The sequence below is a fragment of the Mus musculus genome, chromosome 11 (genome assembly GCF_000001635.26).
Source record: "Mus musculus strain C57BL/6J chromosome 11, GRCm38.p6 C57BL/6J".
Lineage (NCBI taxonomy): Eukaryota > Metazoa > Chordata > Mammalia > Rodentia > Muridae > Mus > Mus musculus.
Window position 1 is genome coordinate 75,456,578 of NC_000077.6, and position 16,624 is coordinate 75,473,201.

The window sequence follows — 16,624 nt, forward strand, 5'->3', positions numbered from 1 at the left end:
TGCCAAGAGCTTTACATATCTTGTTTCATTTCATTCTGTGTCTCAATCCCCCCCCCCCCGGCTTGTTTGTTTGTTCACTTGCTGTTCTCACTGTGTGAGACAGTGCACTTGTGTGGGTGTGTGGGTGGCTGCAAGCATGCATCGGTACACGTGGCACTCAGAGGACATCTTCGGCAAGTTCTTTCCTTAAAGCATGTGACCAGGGAATCAGATTCAGGCTTGGGCAGCAAGCTCTTTTACCTGGTGGACTATTTCACCAACTCGAGTTCAGGGAATCTTTGGAGGTTAGTATTGCAAGCATGTGCCATCATATCCAGCTTGACACTGTGGATTTACAAAGCTATTGCTAAAGCTGTCATGGTGGCTCAAGCCTGTAACCCCAGCAGGAGGCAGAAGCAAGTTCAAGGCCAGCCTGATTTACACATTTCCAGTTCTAGGACAGCCAAGACTACATCATACCATGTCACAAAACGTCAAAGCAAAACAGTTAGGGGCTCTTTTCACACCTATTTAGAATGAGGAAGCTAACCAACCACCTTTGGTAAACTTGTTAAAGATCTCATAAGAAACTTGAATGCCATACAGCAGTGGAACATGCCTTTAGCCCAACACTCTGGAGGCAAAGGCACACAGATCTCTGGGCTTCAAGGTCAGCCTGGTGTACAGAGCTAGTTCCAGGACAGCCAAGGCTACACAGAGAAACTTGTCTCAGAAAAACAAAGAAGATGGAGGAGGAACGTGAGGAGGAGGAGGAGGAGGAGGAGGAGGAGGAGGAGGAGGAGGAGGAGAAGAAGAAGAAGAAGAAGAAGAAGAAGAAGAAGAAGACAACAACGACGACAACACCGCCGCCGCTGCCTCCACTGCCATCCACCTGAGACAGGACTCAAATCCAGACCAATTTTTAAAACCAGTGTTTCAAGCCGGTACACTGAAGTAGTAGTCCCACTTGGGATTATAGCTCCTTACTTTGTTTTGCTTTGACGTTTTGTGACATGGTGTGATGTAGTCTTGGCTGTCCTAGAACTCAATGTGTAAATTAGGCTGGCCTTGAACTTGCTTCTGCCTCCTGCTGGGATGATAGACTGATGGTGTAAAACTCCACTTAGGAGGCAGAGGTGGGAGGATCAGAAATTCAAAGTCATCCTTGGCTATGTTGTGAGTTTGAGGACCAACCTTGGCTACATGATATCCTATCTCAAAAAGAAATAAATGTATTGCCGGGCATGGTGGCACACGCCTTTAATCCCAGCACTTGGGAGGCAGAGGCAGGCAGATTTTCTGAGTTCGAAGCCAGCCTGGTCTACAGAGTGAGTTCCAGGACAGCCAGGGCTACACAGAGAAACCCTGTCTCCAAAAACAAAAAACAAACAAAAAAGTGAACCCCAACAGTACTGCCGGACAGTCTGGTGTCTTTCCTAAGTCTCCTTTCAACTCTGTTTACCCAGGTGTACCCACAAGGTGTGTGAGCAGCTCTATACCCAGAGGTGATACGGTTGTTTGAATGAGAGAAAAGTTTCCCATCAGCTCGGGTGTGTGAATACTCGGTCCCCAGTTGGCAGTATTGGCTGGAGAGGTGATGGGGAGGTGTAGCCTTCCGGTGGAGATGGGCTTTGGGAGTTTAAAGCTTCCTCCACGAAGACCACTGGGCTGATCTTGTTACCAACAGAATTGGATTGGCCTGCTCTTGGCTCCGGCCTCAGTTTATCTAAAATTTACATGTTACCTGATCAAAAACTGTTTCCTCCCCCACCCCTCTCCCTGTCTGTATTCCCTGCCCTCTAGTGGTGCTGGCTGTATACTACACTGGTGATCTTGACTGTATTTCAGTTTACCTCTTGTTCTCTCTCTGCTGACTCTAGAGATGTCCTTTCATGGCTGGGACCTGGCTCAGAAATTTCTAAGGCACTGAGCCTTCCTCCATCTGAACTTTAGGAAACTTCTTGGCTTAAAGGTGTATTTCTGACTTAGTATGCAATGAGACCTTGGAGCCTGCACTTTGTTAAGCACCCTGGGTGGTGGTGGTGGTGGTGGTGGTGGTGGTGGCAGTAGTAGAACTCTGATGAACAGTTAGTTATTCAAGGCCCATCTAGAAAAAGAAAGGCTTTGGGTGCACATGGCTATAACTCAGTGGCGAGAGACGTGCTTCCCATGAATAATAATGATGACGATGAAAATAATTCTCTGTGACTGTTCTCCCCACTTCCCTCTCTCTCACCCTAGCTCTTATCTACCGAATCCCTGCACAAGCACCCATGGGGTTTACAGAATCTGGGGCGGAACGTTAGTCACTTCCCTTCGCCTACTTCAGTATTGTGTTTCCAGAAGTACCCATTTTGGCTAGTCACTGAGGAAAACGGCAGCTGCCTGTGGGCCACCAGCCCATGCCAAGTGAGGTCAGCAAGAAAGAAGCTGACAGCAAATGTGCCAACTGTGGGTCTGCTGGATTTCTACTGTGCTAAGTGGTTTCAAGAAGTTTCTTCTTAACCCCCTACAAGAAACCACAAATTTTATTATCTACACTGTTTTGTAGATGAAGAAAACACCATTCCGAAGCTCACTGCCAGTCAGCACTGGAACTGGAATTTGTTTGGCTAATTCAGTGGTTCTCAACCAGGGTGGATTTGGACTCCCCAGGGGATATTTGGGGACACTTCTGGTCGTCATAATTGGGATCATGTGCTACTGGCACCTAGGGTAGAGGCCAGGGTGGTACTGACCTTCCTACTATGAACAGGGCAGCCATGTACATAAATTCTCTCGATCAAAACATCAACAGTGCTAAGGTTGAGAAATCTCAGGCTGAAACCCTGTCATTTGGCCTTGAGGTGGGTGGGAGGAGGTTAGAGAGTGGAATAAAATCAGAAGGGCCACCACAGAGGCCTCGAGTGAGGAGGGAACAGGGCTCCTATGCTAGGGATAATGGAGAATAGGGCAGCTTGTTGAAACTTTTCTTTCTTCCAAGCTTGGCTAGAGCCCTGCTCAATTTCCCCCAACTCTGCCAAGTCAGTCCCGGGACTTCGCACTAAGTTTGTCCTGGAGTGACCCTGACTCCAGCTTGGAGCTGGGGCAACACATTTACCTGGGTCTTCCCAGGAGTGGGTTAAAAGTCAAAGATAAGTGGCATCTGAGAAGTTAAAAGTGGGGTGAGTGGGTAAAGGCAGGAGGACCCCATCAATCAGCTGACCTAGGAAGGAAGAGAGCAACTGAAGCAGCAAAGAGCTGGTCCAGGAGACTGGATTCTGACCCACTAGGCTTATCTTCCACAGCCTTTCTTGTTTAGGCTTGGGCTCAGTTTCCCTGCATCATCCGCAGGAGCCCCTGGAGCACCCACATTCAGCCGGCCGCCAGGACAGGCTCCCCAGCAGTGGCCTCCCCACTAACTGACAGTGGTGACAGGAAATATCTCCCATTCCAATCTCCTCAGAAGTCTGAATAAGTAAGGGACAGATGTTGGGGAGAGGCGTCACTCTTGGGTTGATGAAGAAAAGATCATGAGAAGCATACATTTTACCCGCTATGGTTGGGGTTCCATTACCACCCATGGCGGGGTTGAGGGGGAAGGGCAGAAAAAAGGAGATGGAGAAGGACAGACACGTAAGAAGGAGGATGTGGTTAGGGCTGATTCGTCCCCTGGGGTCGAACAATCAGCTGTTACTGGGGCGGAAGGCAGGAAGTCTCCTTAAAGACACAATATTCTGAACGTTGAACTCAGGATTTGAAGCAAGCCCAGCAGTCACCTTAGTGGAGCCCATACTTAATTTAACACAGAAGCGGCTATCTCAGGCTTCCCTCTCATTTCTTTGTCTCAGATGCTCTCACTTAGAAAGCTTAGATGCTCTTAGAAATGACTCAAAAGTCAAGAACCCCAGGCCACAAGTTTCTCTTTGGGGGTGGGGAGGGAGTGAAGAGGTGGTCCCAGTCTTGTCCCTTTAAATAAGCAATTCAGCAGCTTTTGCCAAGTCATTGGGTTCATTTCGGTTTTTGCCCATCCCCCGCCTTTCAGACTCTGATTGGCCCCTAGGGAAGGAGCCGCCTCTTCATTGGTCTCCACCTTTGAAATCACTTCCCTAAGTAGGCCTGAGTCAGAGAAGCGTTTCGGAGGGCGGGACTGAATGGGTGTTAATCTTAGAACCGGGTTTCTGGTTGATACTACTTTGGTAAAGATCTTCCCCTAATTTTTAAAAAGACGCTTCCTCTCTAAAAGTGAGGGCGAATCCTTTGTTAAGAACGTGCCCCTTGAGAAGCCGTGGGCTCTTCAGCGACTAAGACGAGACATTCACTAGAAAAGATTTCACTAAACCCACGAGGGATAGACTAGACCTCCAGTGAAGATTGGGCCTGTGCGGGTGACATTTGTCCCTATACCCCGAAGACCTCGAGCTAGCTCTCCAGTGAAGACTGGGGCCGTGCGAGTGACAGTGGTCCCTATACCCCGAAAAAAAAAAAGTCCTATTTGTGGAAAAAAAAAAAGACTTCGGGTGTTCTGCTGCATCGGTGGCTGGCTTCCATCTTTAGTTCTACTCACTCCTGTTGCTTCGCGTGCTCCACCTTCGCTTAGCTCAGGCCTCCTGTGAATCAGTTTTGAGGCTAAAAGAAGTTCCAAGAAGGAGGGGCTGTAGCCCTTTAAGGACTTCCCCGCGACCGAGTCAGAGATCAGTTTAAAAATGCCAACTCACAGAGCGCGCTGCATTCTGGGAAGCTGAGTGTCACCGTAAGAACTTCATTGACCGGAATGCACTGCAAAAATACACGCCTATACTTCCTTCTGCTCTTTAAACTGTAGTTTGACGTAAAGCTGGTCTAAGCAAGTCGCCTAGGCCGAGGGTTAGCCACACCTTTTCAGCCATTGGCCAGTTGGTTAGTTGGTAGGCGTGGCTTAGAGAAGCTCCTCCAGGCAAGGGGGTGGCCTCCTTGCCAATCAGAGCCCAGACGCCTGAATGGGCGGGAGTAAGCAGAGGTGCTGGCGCCCCCGAGTGGGTGTGGTCACGTTGCCCAGCAATGGGCGGTGATTGGCCCTGGGTGGTTCATTCGCAGCTCGTGCGTCACGACGCCGCCAGCTGATCGGAGACTGGAGCCGGTGTGTGCTGGGCGCTGGGAAGAGACAGAGCGGTCGGCCGTGCGGACAGGTCGCAGTGATTTTGCTCCTCTGTCCACAGCAACCCCCGCACCCAGCATCAGGTGGGTGTGATCTGGGGACCCGGTCATCCCGGGGGGAACCGCGGTAACCGGGTGATGGGGAAAGTAGGGTCCTGACGGCCACACCCTGCCCTTCTGGGGGAGGGGAGAGGGGGCGGCGGGGACAGGGGCGCTCTTGGGAGAGGAGCCTGGACTCTCCCGAGTAGTGTGTCTGGACGTTTAAAGAGAGAGTCCCGGACAGGAGTCGTGGCAGAAGGTTTGGAGAAGTAACTGGGGAGGAATATGAGAGGCCAGAGGGCCGGGGGCGTCTAACCCCGACGCCCTTTGGTTTGAGGATGCCCGAGCTGACCATTTAGCCTAGGGAGGATCTGGACGAGCGAGGGGTGCGGAGGTGCATTGCCTCTACCGGCGCTGACTGGGTCAGGGCCAGTTCAAGTCCCTGGCAGGGAAGGGGTCGCTGGGCGGTCCGGCCCCTCCTCTCGTTCCCTCCCGGGGATGTTATGTAAGGGGGGAGGGGAAAGGAGTAGGGGGCGGCGGTGCGGAGGCCTTATGCAACCCAAAGGTTAGGGTTTCACCGCGGGTTGGGCGGAGGTTGGGGGGGCGGACAGGAGGAGTGCCTGGAAACTCTACCCGCACCCCCCCTCCCAGCCTAACTGGCTGTCTTGGACAGAGAGAAGGTCACCTTTGCACCTCCCCCCTAGTATGTCCGGTAGAGAGGCCCCTAGCCCGGGCTTGGCCTGACTGCCTGGGAAGCCGGCTGGCTGGGTGGGGCGCCTGGGTTAGTCATCGCTGGGCTCCCTCTCTCCCCACCTCCTGGCCAACTCTTGGCCCCTCCCCACGGCCTCCGGTTAGGCTAACGTTCCCACCTCCCTCTGGCCCTAGTTTCAGTCTCCAACTCATTTGGCCTGTCACCCTGGCTGTTAGAGTAGGCTAGAAGCTGTCATGGTGCCAGAGAGTTGATGGAGCAGCTGGTCAGAGGGTCAGTGCCCTGGGCCCACCCCGCCCCGCAGCCAAGGGCACCTGCTTGGCACAAACTCTCAGCAGCCAGTGAACCCTGTGGCCTGAACAGAGCTATCCTGGGCAGAGAGAAGTGGACAGAGACTGATCACCTAGGAGAAGGAAGATCCGACAAAGTTTATACTTCCCAAGAGGCTTTTGGAATTTGAAAGTTGCCCACCCTAGTGTAATCTTTCCACTCTCTGAAAATAGAAATCCCAAGGCAAAGTCTCCTTGGCCCTTCTATCTGGCAGTGGCCATGTCCTTGGACTGACTGTGCAGAACCACCCTCTCGGGCTCCCAGCCCTCTAGCCTGCCACGCCCCCAGCCCCCTCCCTGAGCCATGCTGTAGGGCCCCGGCTTTTACTGCTGATTCATGCGTTGGAACTGTGGGGGCGGGGCTTGGAACTTGGAACAAAGTTCAGACGTGGAGGGGCCGGCAGACAGCCTGGAATTCATACCAGATGTACCCGGAATGTGCAAGCGGAATGCCTGGCATCTCTAGTCCTGAGGAAGCTGCCCAGCCACCCTACCCATACCTCCCTCCCCTCCTGCCTTTGGTCAGCTGTCCTCCCTCAGACTCCTGAGAGCCCCTGCTGACCTTCCAACTCTAGTGCCCCTCCCATTTCTAACCCTACACAAACCCTCCTTGCTGCTGAATTCCCTAAGAACAAGTCATTTGAGTTGATCACAGAGCTCATATTTCTGAAGTACATTTTTTTTTTTAACTTGGGACTTGGGTTCTACACCCTGCCCTTTGAATGCCGAAGATGCTGGGCTCCTTAGCAGGTTGCCAAGAGTTGCCAGCTCCTAGTCTGTAAAGGGGCACAAAGCAAGTGCATTTAGAAGCCTCTTGCTTCTTATTCAAGAACCCCTCATTAGAAGGTACTGAAAGTCAGCTAGAGCCAGGTTTGGATGGCCTCTGGGTCGCTGGCCCTGTCACCCAGCTTTCCTGTTTTTTTTTTTCCTCCCCTTCCTTTTAGGAACCTGTGCCTCCCACACCCTCACCTGGCTGAGCCGCAGTAGTTCTTCAGTGGCAAGCTTTATGTCCTGACCCAGCTAAAGCTGCCAGTTGAAGAACTGTTGCCCTCTGCCCCTGGCTTCGTGGAGGAAGAGGAGAAGCAGCAGCTTTGCCTATCATCCGGAAGGTGACAGAACTGGGGTGGGAAGGTCTGGACAGCTGGGGTGATGGCTTTATGGGAGGGAAACCCTGGTCCTCTGGGGAGCCCTTACCCCCACTGGCCCAGTGAAAGATTTAGGTTAAAGGCACTGTCTATAAATTGGGGAATAGGTGACTCCACCTCCCCAAGATTAGTTGATGTCTGTGTGGCAGTGGGAAGAAATAGAAGGAAAAGTCTGTCTGTTTACTGAGACTTCCTTGTAGGCCTGCCTTTCTTATCTTCATCATCACCATGCCAACACACACACACACACACACACACACACACACACATACACACACATACACACACACACACACACACACACTTTCCTTTCCATGAGGTCCAAAAGTAAATGTACTCAGGAAGGGGGACATTGAAACTCCGTTCTAAGTAGTCATTTGTGTATTTACTTTTTTTGTTTATTTGTTTGTTTGTCTTTCGAGACAGGGTTTCTCTGTATAGCCCTGGCTGTCCTGGAACTCACTTTGTAGACTAGGCTGGCCTCGAACTCAGAAATCTGCCTGCCTCTGCCTCCCAAGTGCTGGGATTAAAGGCGTGTGCCACCACCGCCCGGCTGTATTTACATTTCTTTATTTATTTTTAGTCTGGCCCAGATTTTGGGTTTAGGGGTACTTACCCTTACACCTGTGGATTTTTCCACCTGTATAATGGGGAATCCCATAGATAAGTAGGCAGGAGGGCATTAAAAGTCCACCAGTGGTGACTCAGAGCCTGGGCTCTTCTCTTCTCGTGGATGGAAACGAAACAGCTCTTCACATGAACTGTTGTCCTTCCCCCACCCCCTGACTACTCACCCAGCTCAGGGGGATTAGGATGGAAGGAAAGGCTATGGTTAAGTCCCAGGCAAGCTCGTGGGAGGCTAGTCCTCTACTGGCTTCTCACCATGCATGGGTGGTCCAAGGCTTTCCCTCCACCTAAAGCAAAACTGTAGCTCTTGGTTGGGTTCTAGCAACCACTGCCATTTATTTTCTGCCTTTGCTTTCCAGGATAGTGAGACTCTGCTCAATACTGTGCAGGCAAGAAATTGTCAGGGGAGATGGGTTGTATGATATGAGTCCCTTCTGCTGCCTCTAGCTCCTGATTCATTCTCACGTATGGGCTTGGTCTCTGATTGTGGTTCACCTTTGGCCCAGTCTTCCTAACAGAAGATGGGTTCAGGGGGTACAGGAGGCTGTTTGTTGTATTTGACAGGAGGAGGAGTTCTAGCCTGTTCCCCATTTGTGAGAAACTGAAAGTCATAGGGGAGACTAGATCATCTAATCCAGCCCCACTGCAGTCTAAGCTGAGGGATAGGATGTGTAAGGGACTGTAGCAGACGGGCTGGGGAGGCTGAGTCGGCTCACACATTGCGACAAAGATTGCCCTTCCCTCGACCTCGCTTGCTTTCTTTCCTCCTCCCTTCCCTGGCCACAGTGTGTCCCTCCAGCACTGGGTACATGGCTCTGCTGTCCTCATCCAACATGGAGCCTCAGAGGTGAGAAAGGGCAGCCTGGAAGCAACAGAGGCAGGCACAAGACAGTGGAGGACCTGGCCTGGAACCACAAGGGCCTATCCGGACATTGGTCAGAGAGGCACGTAGAAGCCTGGAGAACACCAGGAAAGAGAGCAGCCAGCCAGCCTCAGTGAAAGACACGTGCTTCCAGCCATCTCCTCTCAGGACCTGCCTTCCTGGGAGATGAAGGGCCTCCAGGAAGTATGGTCCCATCTCTACCCTGCAGTTTCTATAAACAGCCTCAAGGAGCATGAGCCACCTCTGAAAGGAAATACACAGCAAATTCAAAAAGAGATTCAAATGTGTAACACTGTGGGAAAACATATCTATGACTGGGGTTGTAGCTCAGTTGGTAGGTTTGCTTAACATGCACCAAGCCCTGGTTCTGTCTTCTGCATTGCATAAAACTGAACAGGTTGGCCCAGGTCTGCAATCCCGGCACTCTGGAGGTGGTGGCAAAGGAGCCTACATTCAAGGTAATCCTCTGCTATACAATGAGTTCTGAGCCAGCCTGGGCTATATGAGACTGTCTCAAAAAATAAAACAAAATAAAATAAAGCATTGGTTAGTAATTCAAAGAAAGCAGATGTGGCTGAAACCGTTTTCCCTGATCATAATACAACAAGCAAATGAAAGCCAGAAGAAGGCTCCTGTGCCTTGTGTGTGGCAGTACCAACCATTGTGAGAGATGCCTTTGGACCTGGTAGTTTGCTGTCTTAGAAATGTATCCTAAAATAAGGATTTGGTTATAAAATGTTCATCTCAGGGTTGTAATAGAGAAAAATGGAACGCAGCTGTTTGTTTGGAAGTCCATTCCTTTTCTGCTGTCATGAAAATGTATAGCTAGGGCTTGCCTAAGTAAATTATATTCATCTGATGGTGGTGTTCTGTGCAGCCATCCAAAGTCTTACAGAAGAAAAATTGAGTGGAAATATAAATATTGAATACTAAAAAGATTATAAAAGTATGAGTTTGTGACTGTTTTTAAAATATGAACACATACTTGTAATATATTTTTTTAAAAACCATCCAATTGAGTGGAAATATAAATACTGAATACTAAAAAGATTATGAAAAGTATGAGTTTGTGACTGTTTTTAAAATATGAATGCATACTTGTAATATATTTTTTAAAAAAACACTGAAAGTGGATTCAAAATGTTAAGAATGGTTGTTTTTGTATGGTGGGATAGTACAATTGTGAATTTTCCCCTTGTTTTTTCTGTCTTTCTAATTTTTAAATATTGTGCATTGCTTTCATATGTTAAATAAAATACAAAAGACAAATAAATGTTTTAAAATTTTTACTCTTTTATGAGTGTTTTGCCTGTGAGTGGCAGGAATCCAACATTGTCTTCTGAAAGCAGCTAGCGCTAACTTCTGAGCCGTCTCTTCACTCCCTCTGTAATTTTTAAAAAATATATTTGTATGTTATATTATGTGTCTTTGTGCACCAGAGTGTGGGTGCACATTCTGCAGAGGCCAGAAGAGGGCATCAGATTCCCTGGAGCTGCACGCTGTTTGGATCTTCTGATGTGGATGCTCAGAATCGCACTCAGGTCCTCTAGAAGAGCAGCAAATGCTCCTAGCCACTAAAGCCATCTCTCCCTCTAGTCCTCATTGTCATGTTTAGATTTTGGAGAATTTGCTTGTAGGAGGATGGGCTACACCAAGTGCCAGGTGAAAGAAAATGTTTGCTTGGGATACCTATTGCTTCTTGAGTGTGTGTGTGCATGCTTGTGTGTGTGTGTGTATGTGTGTGTGTACACTGGAGCTAGGAATCATATCCAGGGGCCTTTTCAAGCTCCACCACACTAAAGTCAATTCTATGAACTTCATTAATTGTCTGAATCCACCTACTCTCTACACACAGGAAGCATTCCTCTGACTTTCTGACTGTCAGCCAGCTAAGGAGGTGTGGCTTAGAATAAGAAAGAAGGGAAATGCTCAAAACCTGTCACTCTTTGGGGGATTTGTGGTTGGAAAGGATATTCCTCTTAAGGCCAAAGGGGTCTAGAATCTGAAGAGTCTTATTTTTAGCTTGTTTGTTTTTCTTACTTGAGACCTGGGGAGGGGAGGTGTATGTGTCTTCCATTTGCTTCTTCTACCTAATAAAGTTTCTTGGTGATGTTTGGGGGGGGGGGAGGGGGTAGGACTCAAGAAGGGATTCTCCCATAAGCTGTTCCGTTTGGGTAGTACTATGTAAGGAAGTTACAGGTGGGCAGAGCTCGGCTCTGCCTGACTGGCGTGCTCTGAGGTAAAGGTGAGATGGTGCAAGATTTGGGCCCTCAGGAGTTGGCTCTGTTGGCCCTGTACCTTCTGGTCTGTGGGTAAGGATGACCAGTAGGTGAGAGATGAGGGAACCAGAACAGAAGGTGAAAGTTAGTGGGGCGGAGCCCCAGACTAGTCAGGTGGGGGTAAACTAGATGACTTTCTGGAACCCCAAGGGGCTCGGAGACTAGTGGTGTTGGAGAAGACCTCTAATGTGTTGTAAGGCCTCTGAACTCAGTAGCCGAACTTGATGCCAGAAAGCCCCAAACTGCTAAACCCAAGCAGGAGCGGGACGCCATCCGTTCCATGGCTTCACCCGAGGTGGCCCCATGGCTGCGCCAATCAATGAGCAGCCGAGAGATAGGGGCGTGGACAAGCCAGGAAAAGTTACAGCACGCTGGAAAGATAATACAGGCCAGGAAGCCCCAGGCACAGCAGGGTGGAAAAGCTAGATCCCGATTCTGCCGGAGGGGGGCCCCTTCGAGGTCCCGGGCACCGGGTGCCAGGATCAGAGAAACTGACTGAAACCTAGCTGACCTGCCCAGACCATGGCATCCTGGGGACTCCTTGTGGCTGGCGCTTCCTTCACGGCGTTTCGGGGACTGCACTGGGGGCTGCAGCTGCTGCCCACCCCGAAATCTGTTCGGGACCGCTGGATGTGGCGGAACATTTTCGTTTCGCTGATACACAGCCTACTCTCTGGAGTAGGGGCGCTGGTCGGGTGCGGAACTTGGGGACTGACAAAGCACTGAGGGGCGGGGGTGGAAAAGAGGGCCTGGAAGACTGAAGTTGGAACCTTTTGGAATGGAACTGGTTTGGGTTGTGGATGGGTGGGAGTACCCAGTGGGAGAATGGATCTAGGTCTGGGAGAAATTGACCTTAGCTCTTTGTCTTCTCCAGGCTGTGGCAGTTTCCTCAAATGGTCACCGACCCAATTAATGATCACCCACCGTGGGCACGGGTCCTAGTAGCAGTGTCAGTGGGTGAGTGTACAGAAAAGGCTGAATCGGGAAAGGCCTTGTTGGACCGGGAATTCTAGGTTCCTCCCCCATCTTTGGAATGGAGCAGATGTTGCTGGAGGTTTGCTGTGAGGAATTAAGGACCTGAGAAAAGTGGGACTTGAGATATCTAGGCTGTGCATCAGCTCTGAGCGAGGAGCCTCATAGTCTTCTCCGGTGCCTTCAGGTTATTTCGCTGCAGATGGAGTTGATATGCTGTGGAACCAGACATTGGCCCAGGCCTGGGACCTTCTCTGTCACCATTTGGCGGTAAGACTCTGAAGGGAGAGGCCAGGTAGTAAGGGAGCATGTCCAACTCAAGGGCCCAACCTCTCTCTTCAGTGTTCTGTCCTCTGACTTTTCCACAAAGCCCCCTGAAAACCTATCCTCTCAGACTTGGATTGAGTTGGAGGGAGGTTTTGACTGCTAGCCACTCCTGGGCACTGCCCAAGGAGTTTGGTTCTCCCCACAAACCTCCAGCTGATCATAAAAAAAAAAAAAAAAAAGCCAGGAATGAAAGCTAGGGTATGCTATGCAAATAGTGTGGCTTGGGGTAAGAGAACCTCTGGTCCAGGGCTGCTCATGCCCCCTAGATAAGGGTCAGCAGAAAGGTCAGGATTGGAGGCAGTCCTAAAAAATGCTTGGGTAATATAAAGTGAATAAATAAAAAATAAATAAATACTAATTTTTAAAAAGCTGATACCTGGAAGGATGAGGCAGAGAGTAGAAAAAACATGCGTGGGTGTCCCTAGGATAAGGAGCTGGGACTTGTTGGGCACAGGTCATGCAAAGCCTGAACCTTGAACCTTGCCTGCAGGTAGTGAGCTGCCTCAGCACCGCTGTTGTGTCTGGCCACTATGTGGGCTTCTCTATGGTATCCCTGCTTCTGGAGCTGAACTCCATCTGTTTGCATCTACGGAAGCTACTGCTGCTCTCCCATAAGGCCCCATCCTTGGCCTTCAGAGTAAGCAGTTGGGCCAGCCTGGCCACCCTGGTCCTCTTCCGCCTTCTGCCTCTGGGATGGATGAGTCTGTGGTTGTCCCGGCAGCACTACCAGCTGTCTCTTGCTCTGGTTCTGCTTTGTGTGGCTGGGCTGGTCACCGTGGGCAGCATAAGCATCTCCACAGGGATCCGAATTCTGACCAAGGATATCTTGCAGTCTCAGCCCTACCCGTTTATCCTCATGCACAAGGAAACCAAGACACGTGAGCCTGTTGCCAGGAACACTTCCACTCTCAGTCTGAAAGGTGTGGAAGTTTTCTCTTCTGTCAGCCCCCAGGGAGGTGGGGCTGGGAAGAGGAGATGGTAGCCCACTGCATAGTCTACTATGTAGCAAGGACTAGACTGTATCATCAGAGAGAGAGAGAGAGAGAGAGAGAGAGAGAGAGAGAGAGAGAGAGAGAGAACATTGTATGAGATCTCCATTACAGTCAGGAAATCAGGAGATCTAAATAACTTTAAAAGTCCCACAGTCTTTACATATTCTTAAAATTTCAATCTCTTTAAAATATCCATCTCTTTTAAAATTCAAAGTCTTTTTACAATTAAAAGTCTCAACTGTGGGCTCCACTAAAACAGTTTCTTCCTTCAAGAGGGAAAATATCAGGGCACAGTCACAATCAAAAGCAAAAGTCAATCTCCAACCGTCCAATGTCTGGGATACAACTCACGATCTTCTGGGCTCCTCCAAGGGCTTGGGTCACTTCTCCAGCCAGGCCCTTTGTAGCACACGCGTCATCCTCTAGGCTCCAGATACCTGTACTCCACTGCTGCTGCTGCTCTTGGTGGTCATCTCATGGTACTGGCATCTCCAAAACGCTGCATGACCCCTTCAGTCCTGGGCCTTCAAGAGAGAAGACTAGAGCCTGGCAAAGTGGCACATGCTGATAATGCTAGCACTTGGGAATGACAAGCAGAAGGATCAGAAGTTCAAGGCCAGCCTGGGCTACAAGAGACTCTGTTTCAACAAACAAACAAACAAACAAACCAAAGAAGAGAAAGAAAAAACTGGACATGACAGCCGGAACATTATCTGACATTCATAAGGTCCTGAGTTCAATGCCAAGTTGGCAGTGCCTAGTTTGATAAGGGTCTAGCCACTCTGGTAATACCATGGCTGACTGAACACCTTACCCAGCAACTTGCTGATAGACTCTGCCTTCCAGCAAAAGGGAGGAGCTTCGCTGAGGAGAGAACATTGAACCCTATTGTATATGAATAAATTGCTGTGCAAATGATTTCATCAGTCTCTTGTGAATGTGATTGCTTTGAGTCATTTTTCTTGGCTCCAGTGTTATCCTGGTCTGCAGTGTGGTGTGGAGTTGTGGAAGCTTTGAGTTGGGAGGGTTTCCTGTTAAGGTTTCTCTGGCTCTTTTCTTTCCTCCCGGTTTTTGTTTTGTTTGCCTGGTGGGGTTCTCTGGTGTGTGTGTGTGTGTGTGTGTGTGTGTGTGTGTGTGTGTGTGTTAGAAGTTGGCGGGGGGTGGAGGGGGCTGGAGAGATGGCTCAGCGGTTAAGAGCGCCAACTGCTCTTCCAAAGGTCCTGAGTTCAAATCCCAACAACCACATGGTGGCTCACAACCATCCGTAACAAAAAAATCTGATGCCCTCTTCTGGAGTGTCTGAAAACAGCTACAGTGTGCTTACATATAATAAATAAATAAATATTAAAAAAAAAAGAAGTTGGCATGGATGATGTAGTGAAGACTGGCATTAGATATCTCTGGATCCCCCTGCCTCTACCTCTTAGACACTGTGAGTATGGAAGTGTACCACCGCACCAGGCCAGGCTAGAACATTCTCTGATCTACAAATACCTAGAGTATTATTCCTCTATGATCAGAAAACAGACCCAGGGGGCCACAGAAATGTCTTAGTAGGTAAAAACACTTGCTTTCAGGCCTGATAACCTGCGGTTTTTTGTTTGTTCTGGGGGGCGGGAGAGGCTGGCTGGCTGGCTGGCCTGGAATTCACAGAGATCCACCTGCCTCTGCCTCCTGAGTGTCAGGTACCAGGATCACAGGTGTGTGCCACCACACTTGGCCTAACTGCCTGAGTTTGAGCATCAGTACTCACATGGTACTGAGGATAGAATAGACTCTCACCAGCTCTTCTGACTTCCACATGTGCCCTGCAGCATGGGCTCTCCTTCCCCAAAGGAAAAATAAATGTAAGAATTAAAAAAAAAAAAAAAAAGCAAACCCAGGTCTTGTGTGATGGCTCAGCATCAAAGCTACCTCCCGCCACAGCTGACCACCTGGTGATAACTTATAGCCTTGTTATGCTCTCCTTTGACCTCCACGGGCATGCTGTACACGTATGTGTGCCCACACAAACACACAATCAAGAAATAAATGCAGCCAGGCGAGGTGGCACACCCCTTTAATCCCAGCACTTGGGAGGCAGAGGCAGGTGGAATTCTGAGTTCGAGGCCAACCTGGTCTACAAAGTGAGTTCCAGGACAGCCAGAGCTACACAGAGAAACCCTGTTTCGAAATAACCAAAAAAAAACCACTTTAAATATTATTTTTATTTTGTTTTGTTTATCCTGGAACTTGGTCTGCAGACCAGGCTGGCCTTGAACTCACAGAGATCCAACTGCTTCTGCTTCCCAAGCACATTAAAGGATGTCCCACCACTGCCTGGCTAAAGATTTATTTTTTCTTTCTTTTTGTTTTGTTTTGTTTTGTTTTTTCTAAAAAATTTTTTTAAAAAGAACCATCCCTCCTAGCACTCAGGAGACTCTGAAGTCAGGGCCAGCCAGGTCTACTGAGTGAGCTCTAGGGCAGCCAGGGCTCCACAAAGAAACCCTCTCTCAACAAACAAACAAAAGAGAACAGACCCAACCAGACCTGAGGACACACACTTGTAATCTAAGCCCTTGAGAGGCTGAGAAGTTCAAGGCTAGCCACAAGTGTGTGGTGCATTCAAGAGCAGCCTGGGTGGGCTACAGAAAAAGAAAGAGGGAGAGAGAGAATGGTTAATGAAGATGACTCTGGAAAAGTGAAACTCAAGAGAAAGCCCCTCAGATTTGCTTAAGACGAGTTGAGGGTGGAGAACCGCCAAAGCGGACGAGCCAGACAGAGACTGCCAACAAAGTTCAATCGGTTCAGGTACATTACTTCCAAAACGCCATTGCCACATCAGGATGCTTCAATCAGCCAAACCAACGCAGCGACTATTGACTTCTGCATTTCAGAGACTTCCGTCTCTGTCCAGGGCAATGTCACTTTAGCTTTCCTTTGCAGAAAGGAAAAGTCCCTGCCTCTGATGTGGTAGATCCTCACACACCTTCTGCCAGATCCAGACACTGGTATGACTCAGCCTCGGGGAGCTCTATCTACAGAGATAAGGGTACAAGGCGTGTGTGTTTAAAGTATGTGTTTAAAAGTACAAAGTGAGAGTCCCTGGAAAGGGCTCCCTGCCCTCACCATCACCGAAAGCACAAACCTTAGGGTAATATCTGACATTCCTGGAAATGTATGTATGTATTCATTATGTAGCCCTGACTGTCCTGGAATGGGGTATAAACCAGGATGGCTTCACATCTC

At 49.4% G+C, this 16,624-nt stretch overlaps 1 protein-coding gene, 1 long non-coding RNA gene and 1 other non-coding gene across 5 annotated transcripts; all 3 read left to right on the forward strand.

The window, feature by feature from the left end:
- Positions 1-4,961: 4,961 nt before the first annotated feature.
- On the forward strand, positions 4,962-10,113 carry Mir22hg (Mir22 host gene (non-protein coding)). The gene is made up of 3 exons (NR_030711.1): positions 4,962-5,178; positions 7,116-7,280; positions 8,730-10,113. It is a non-coding gene; the product is annotated as a Mir22 host gene (non-protein coding) (long non-coding RNA).
- Mir22 (microRNA 22) lies at positions 7,139-7,233 on the forward strand. The gene has a single exon (NR_029739.1). It is a non-coding gene; the product is annotated as a microRNA 22 (primary transcript).
- A 1,333-nt stretch (positions 10,114-11,446) lies between the features above and the next one.
- On the forward strand, positions 11,447-14,322 carry Tlcd2 (TLC domain containing 2). 3 transcript variants are annotated; one of them, XM_011249099.1, is made up of 6 exons: positions 11,447-11,800; positions 11,980-12,062; positions 12,265-12,347; positions 12,895-13,041; positions 13,237-13,324; positions 13,823-14,314. In XM_011249099.1, the coding sequence occupies exons 1-6, from the start codon at positions 11,628-11,630 to the stop codon at positions 13,984-13,986; spliced, it is 738 nt and encodes a 245-aa protein (XP_011247401.1). In that variant the 5' UTR covers positions 11,447-11,627; the 3' UTR covers positions 13,987-14,314. The 3 variants fall into 3 exon arrangements, with proteins under 3 accessions (XP_011247401.1, NP_081525.1, NP_001278085.1); NM_027249.3 differs by having other exon boundaries at positions 11,473-11,800; positions 12,895-13,324; positions 13,823-14,322; NM_001291156.1 differs by lacking the exon at positions 13,237-13,324 and having other exon boundaries at positions 11,473-11,800; positions 13,823-14,322.
- Positions 14,323-16,624: the final 2,302 nt, after the last annotated feature.

Bases quoted from the DNA above. Each gene is read 5' to 3' on its own strand.
- Tlcd2 (NM_027249.3), top strand. From the start codon at position 11,628: ATGGCATCCTGGGGACTCCTTGTGGCTGGCGCTTCCTTCACGGCGTTT. The intron at 12,348-12,894 runs GTAAGACTCTGA...CCTTGCCTGCAG, and splicing joins TTCTCTGTCACCATTTGGCG to GTAGTGAGCTGCCTCAGCAC. The intron at 13,325-13,822 runs GTGTGGAAGTTT...GTCATCCTCTAG, and splicing joins TTCCACTCTCAGTCTGAAAG to GCTCCAGATACCTGTACTCC.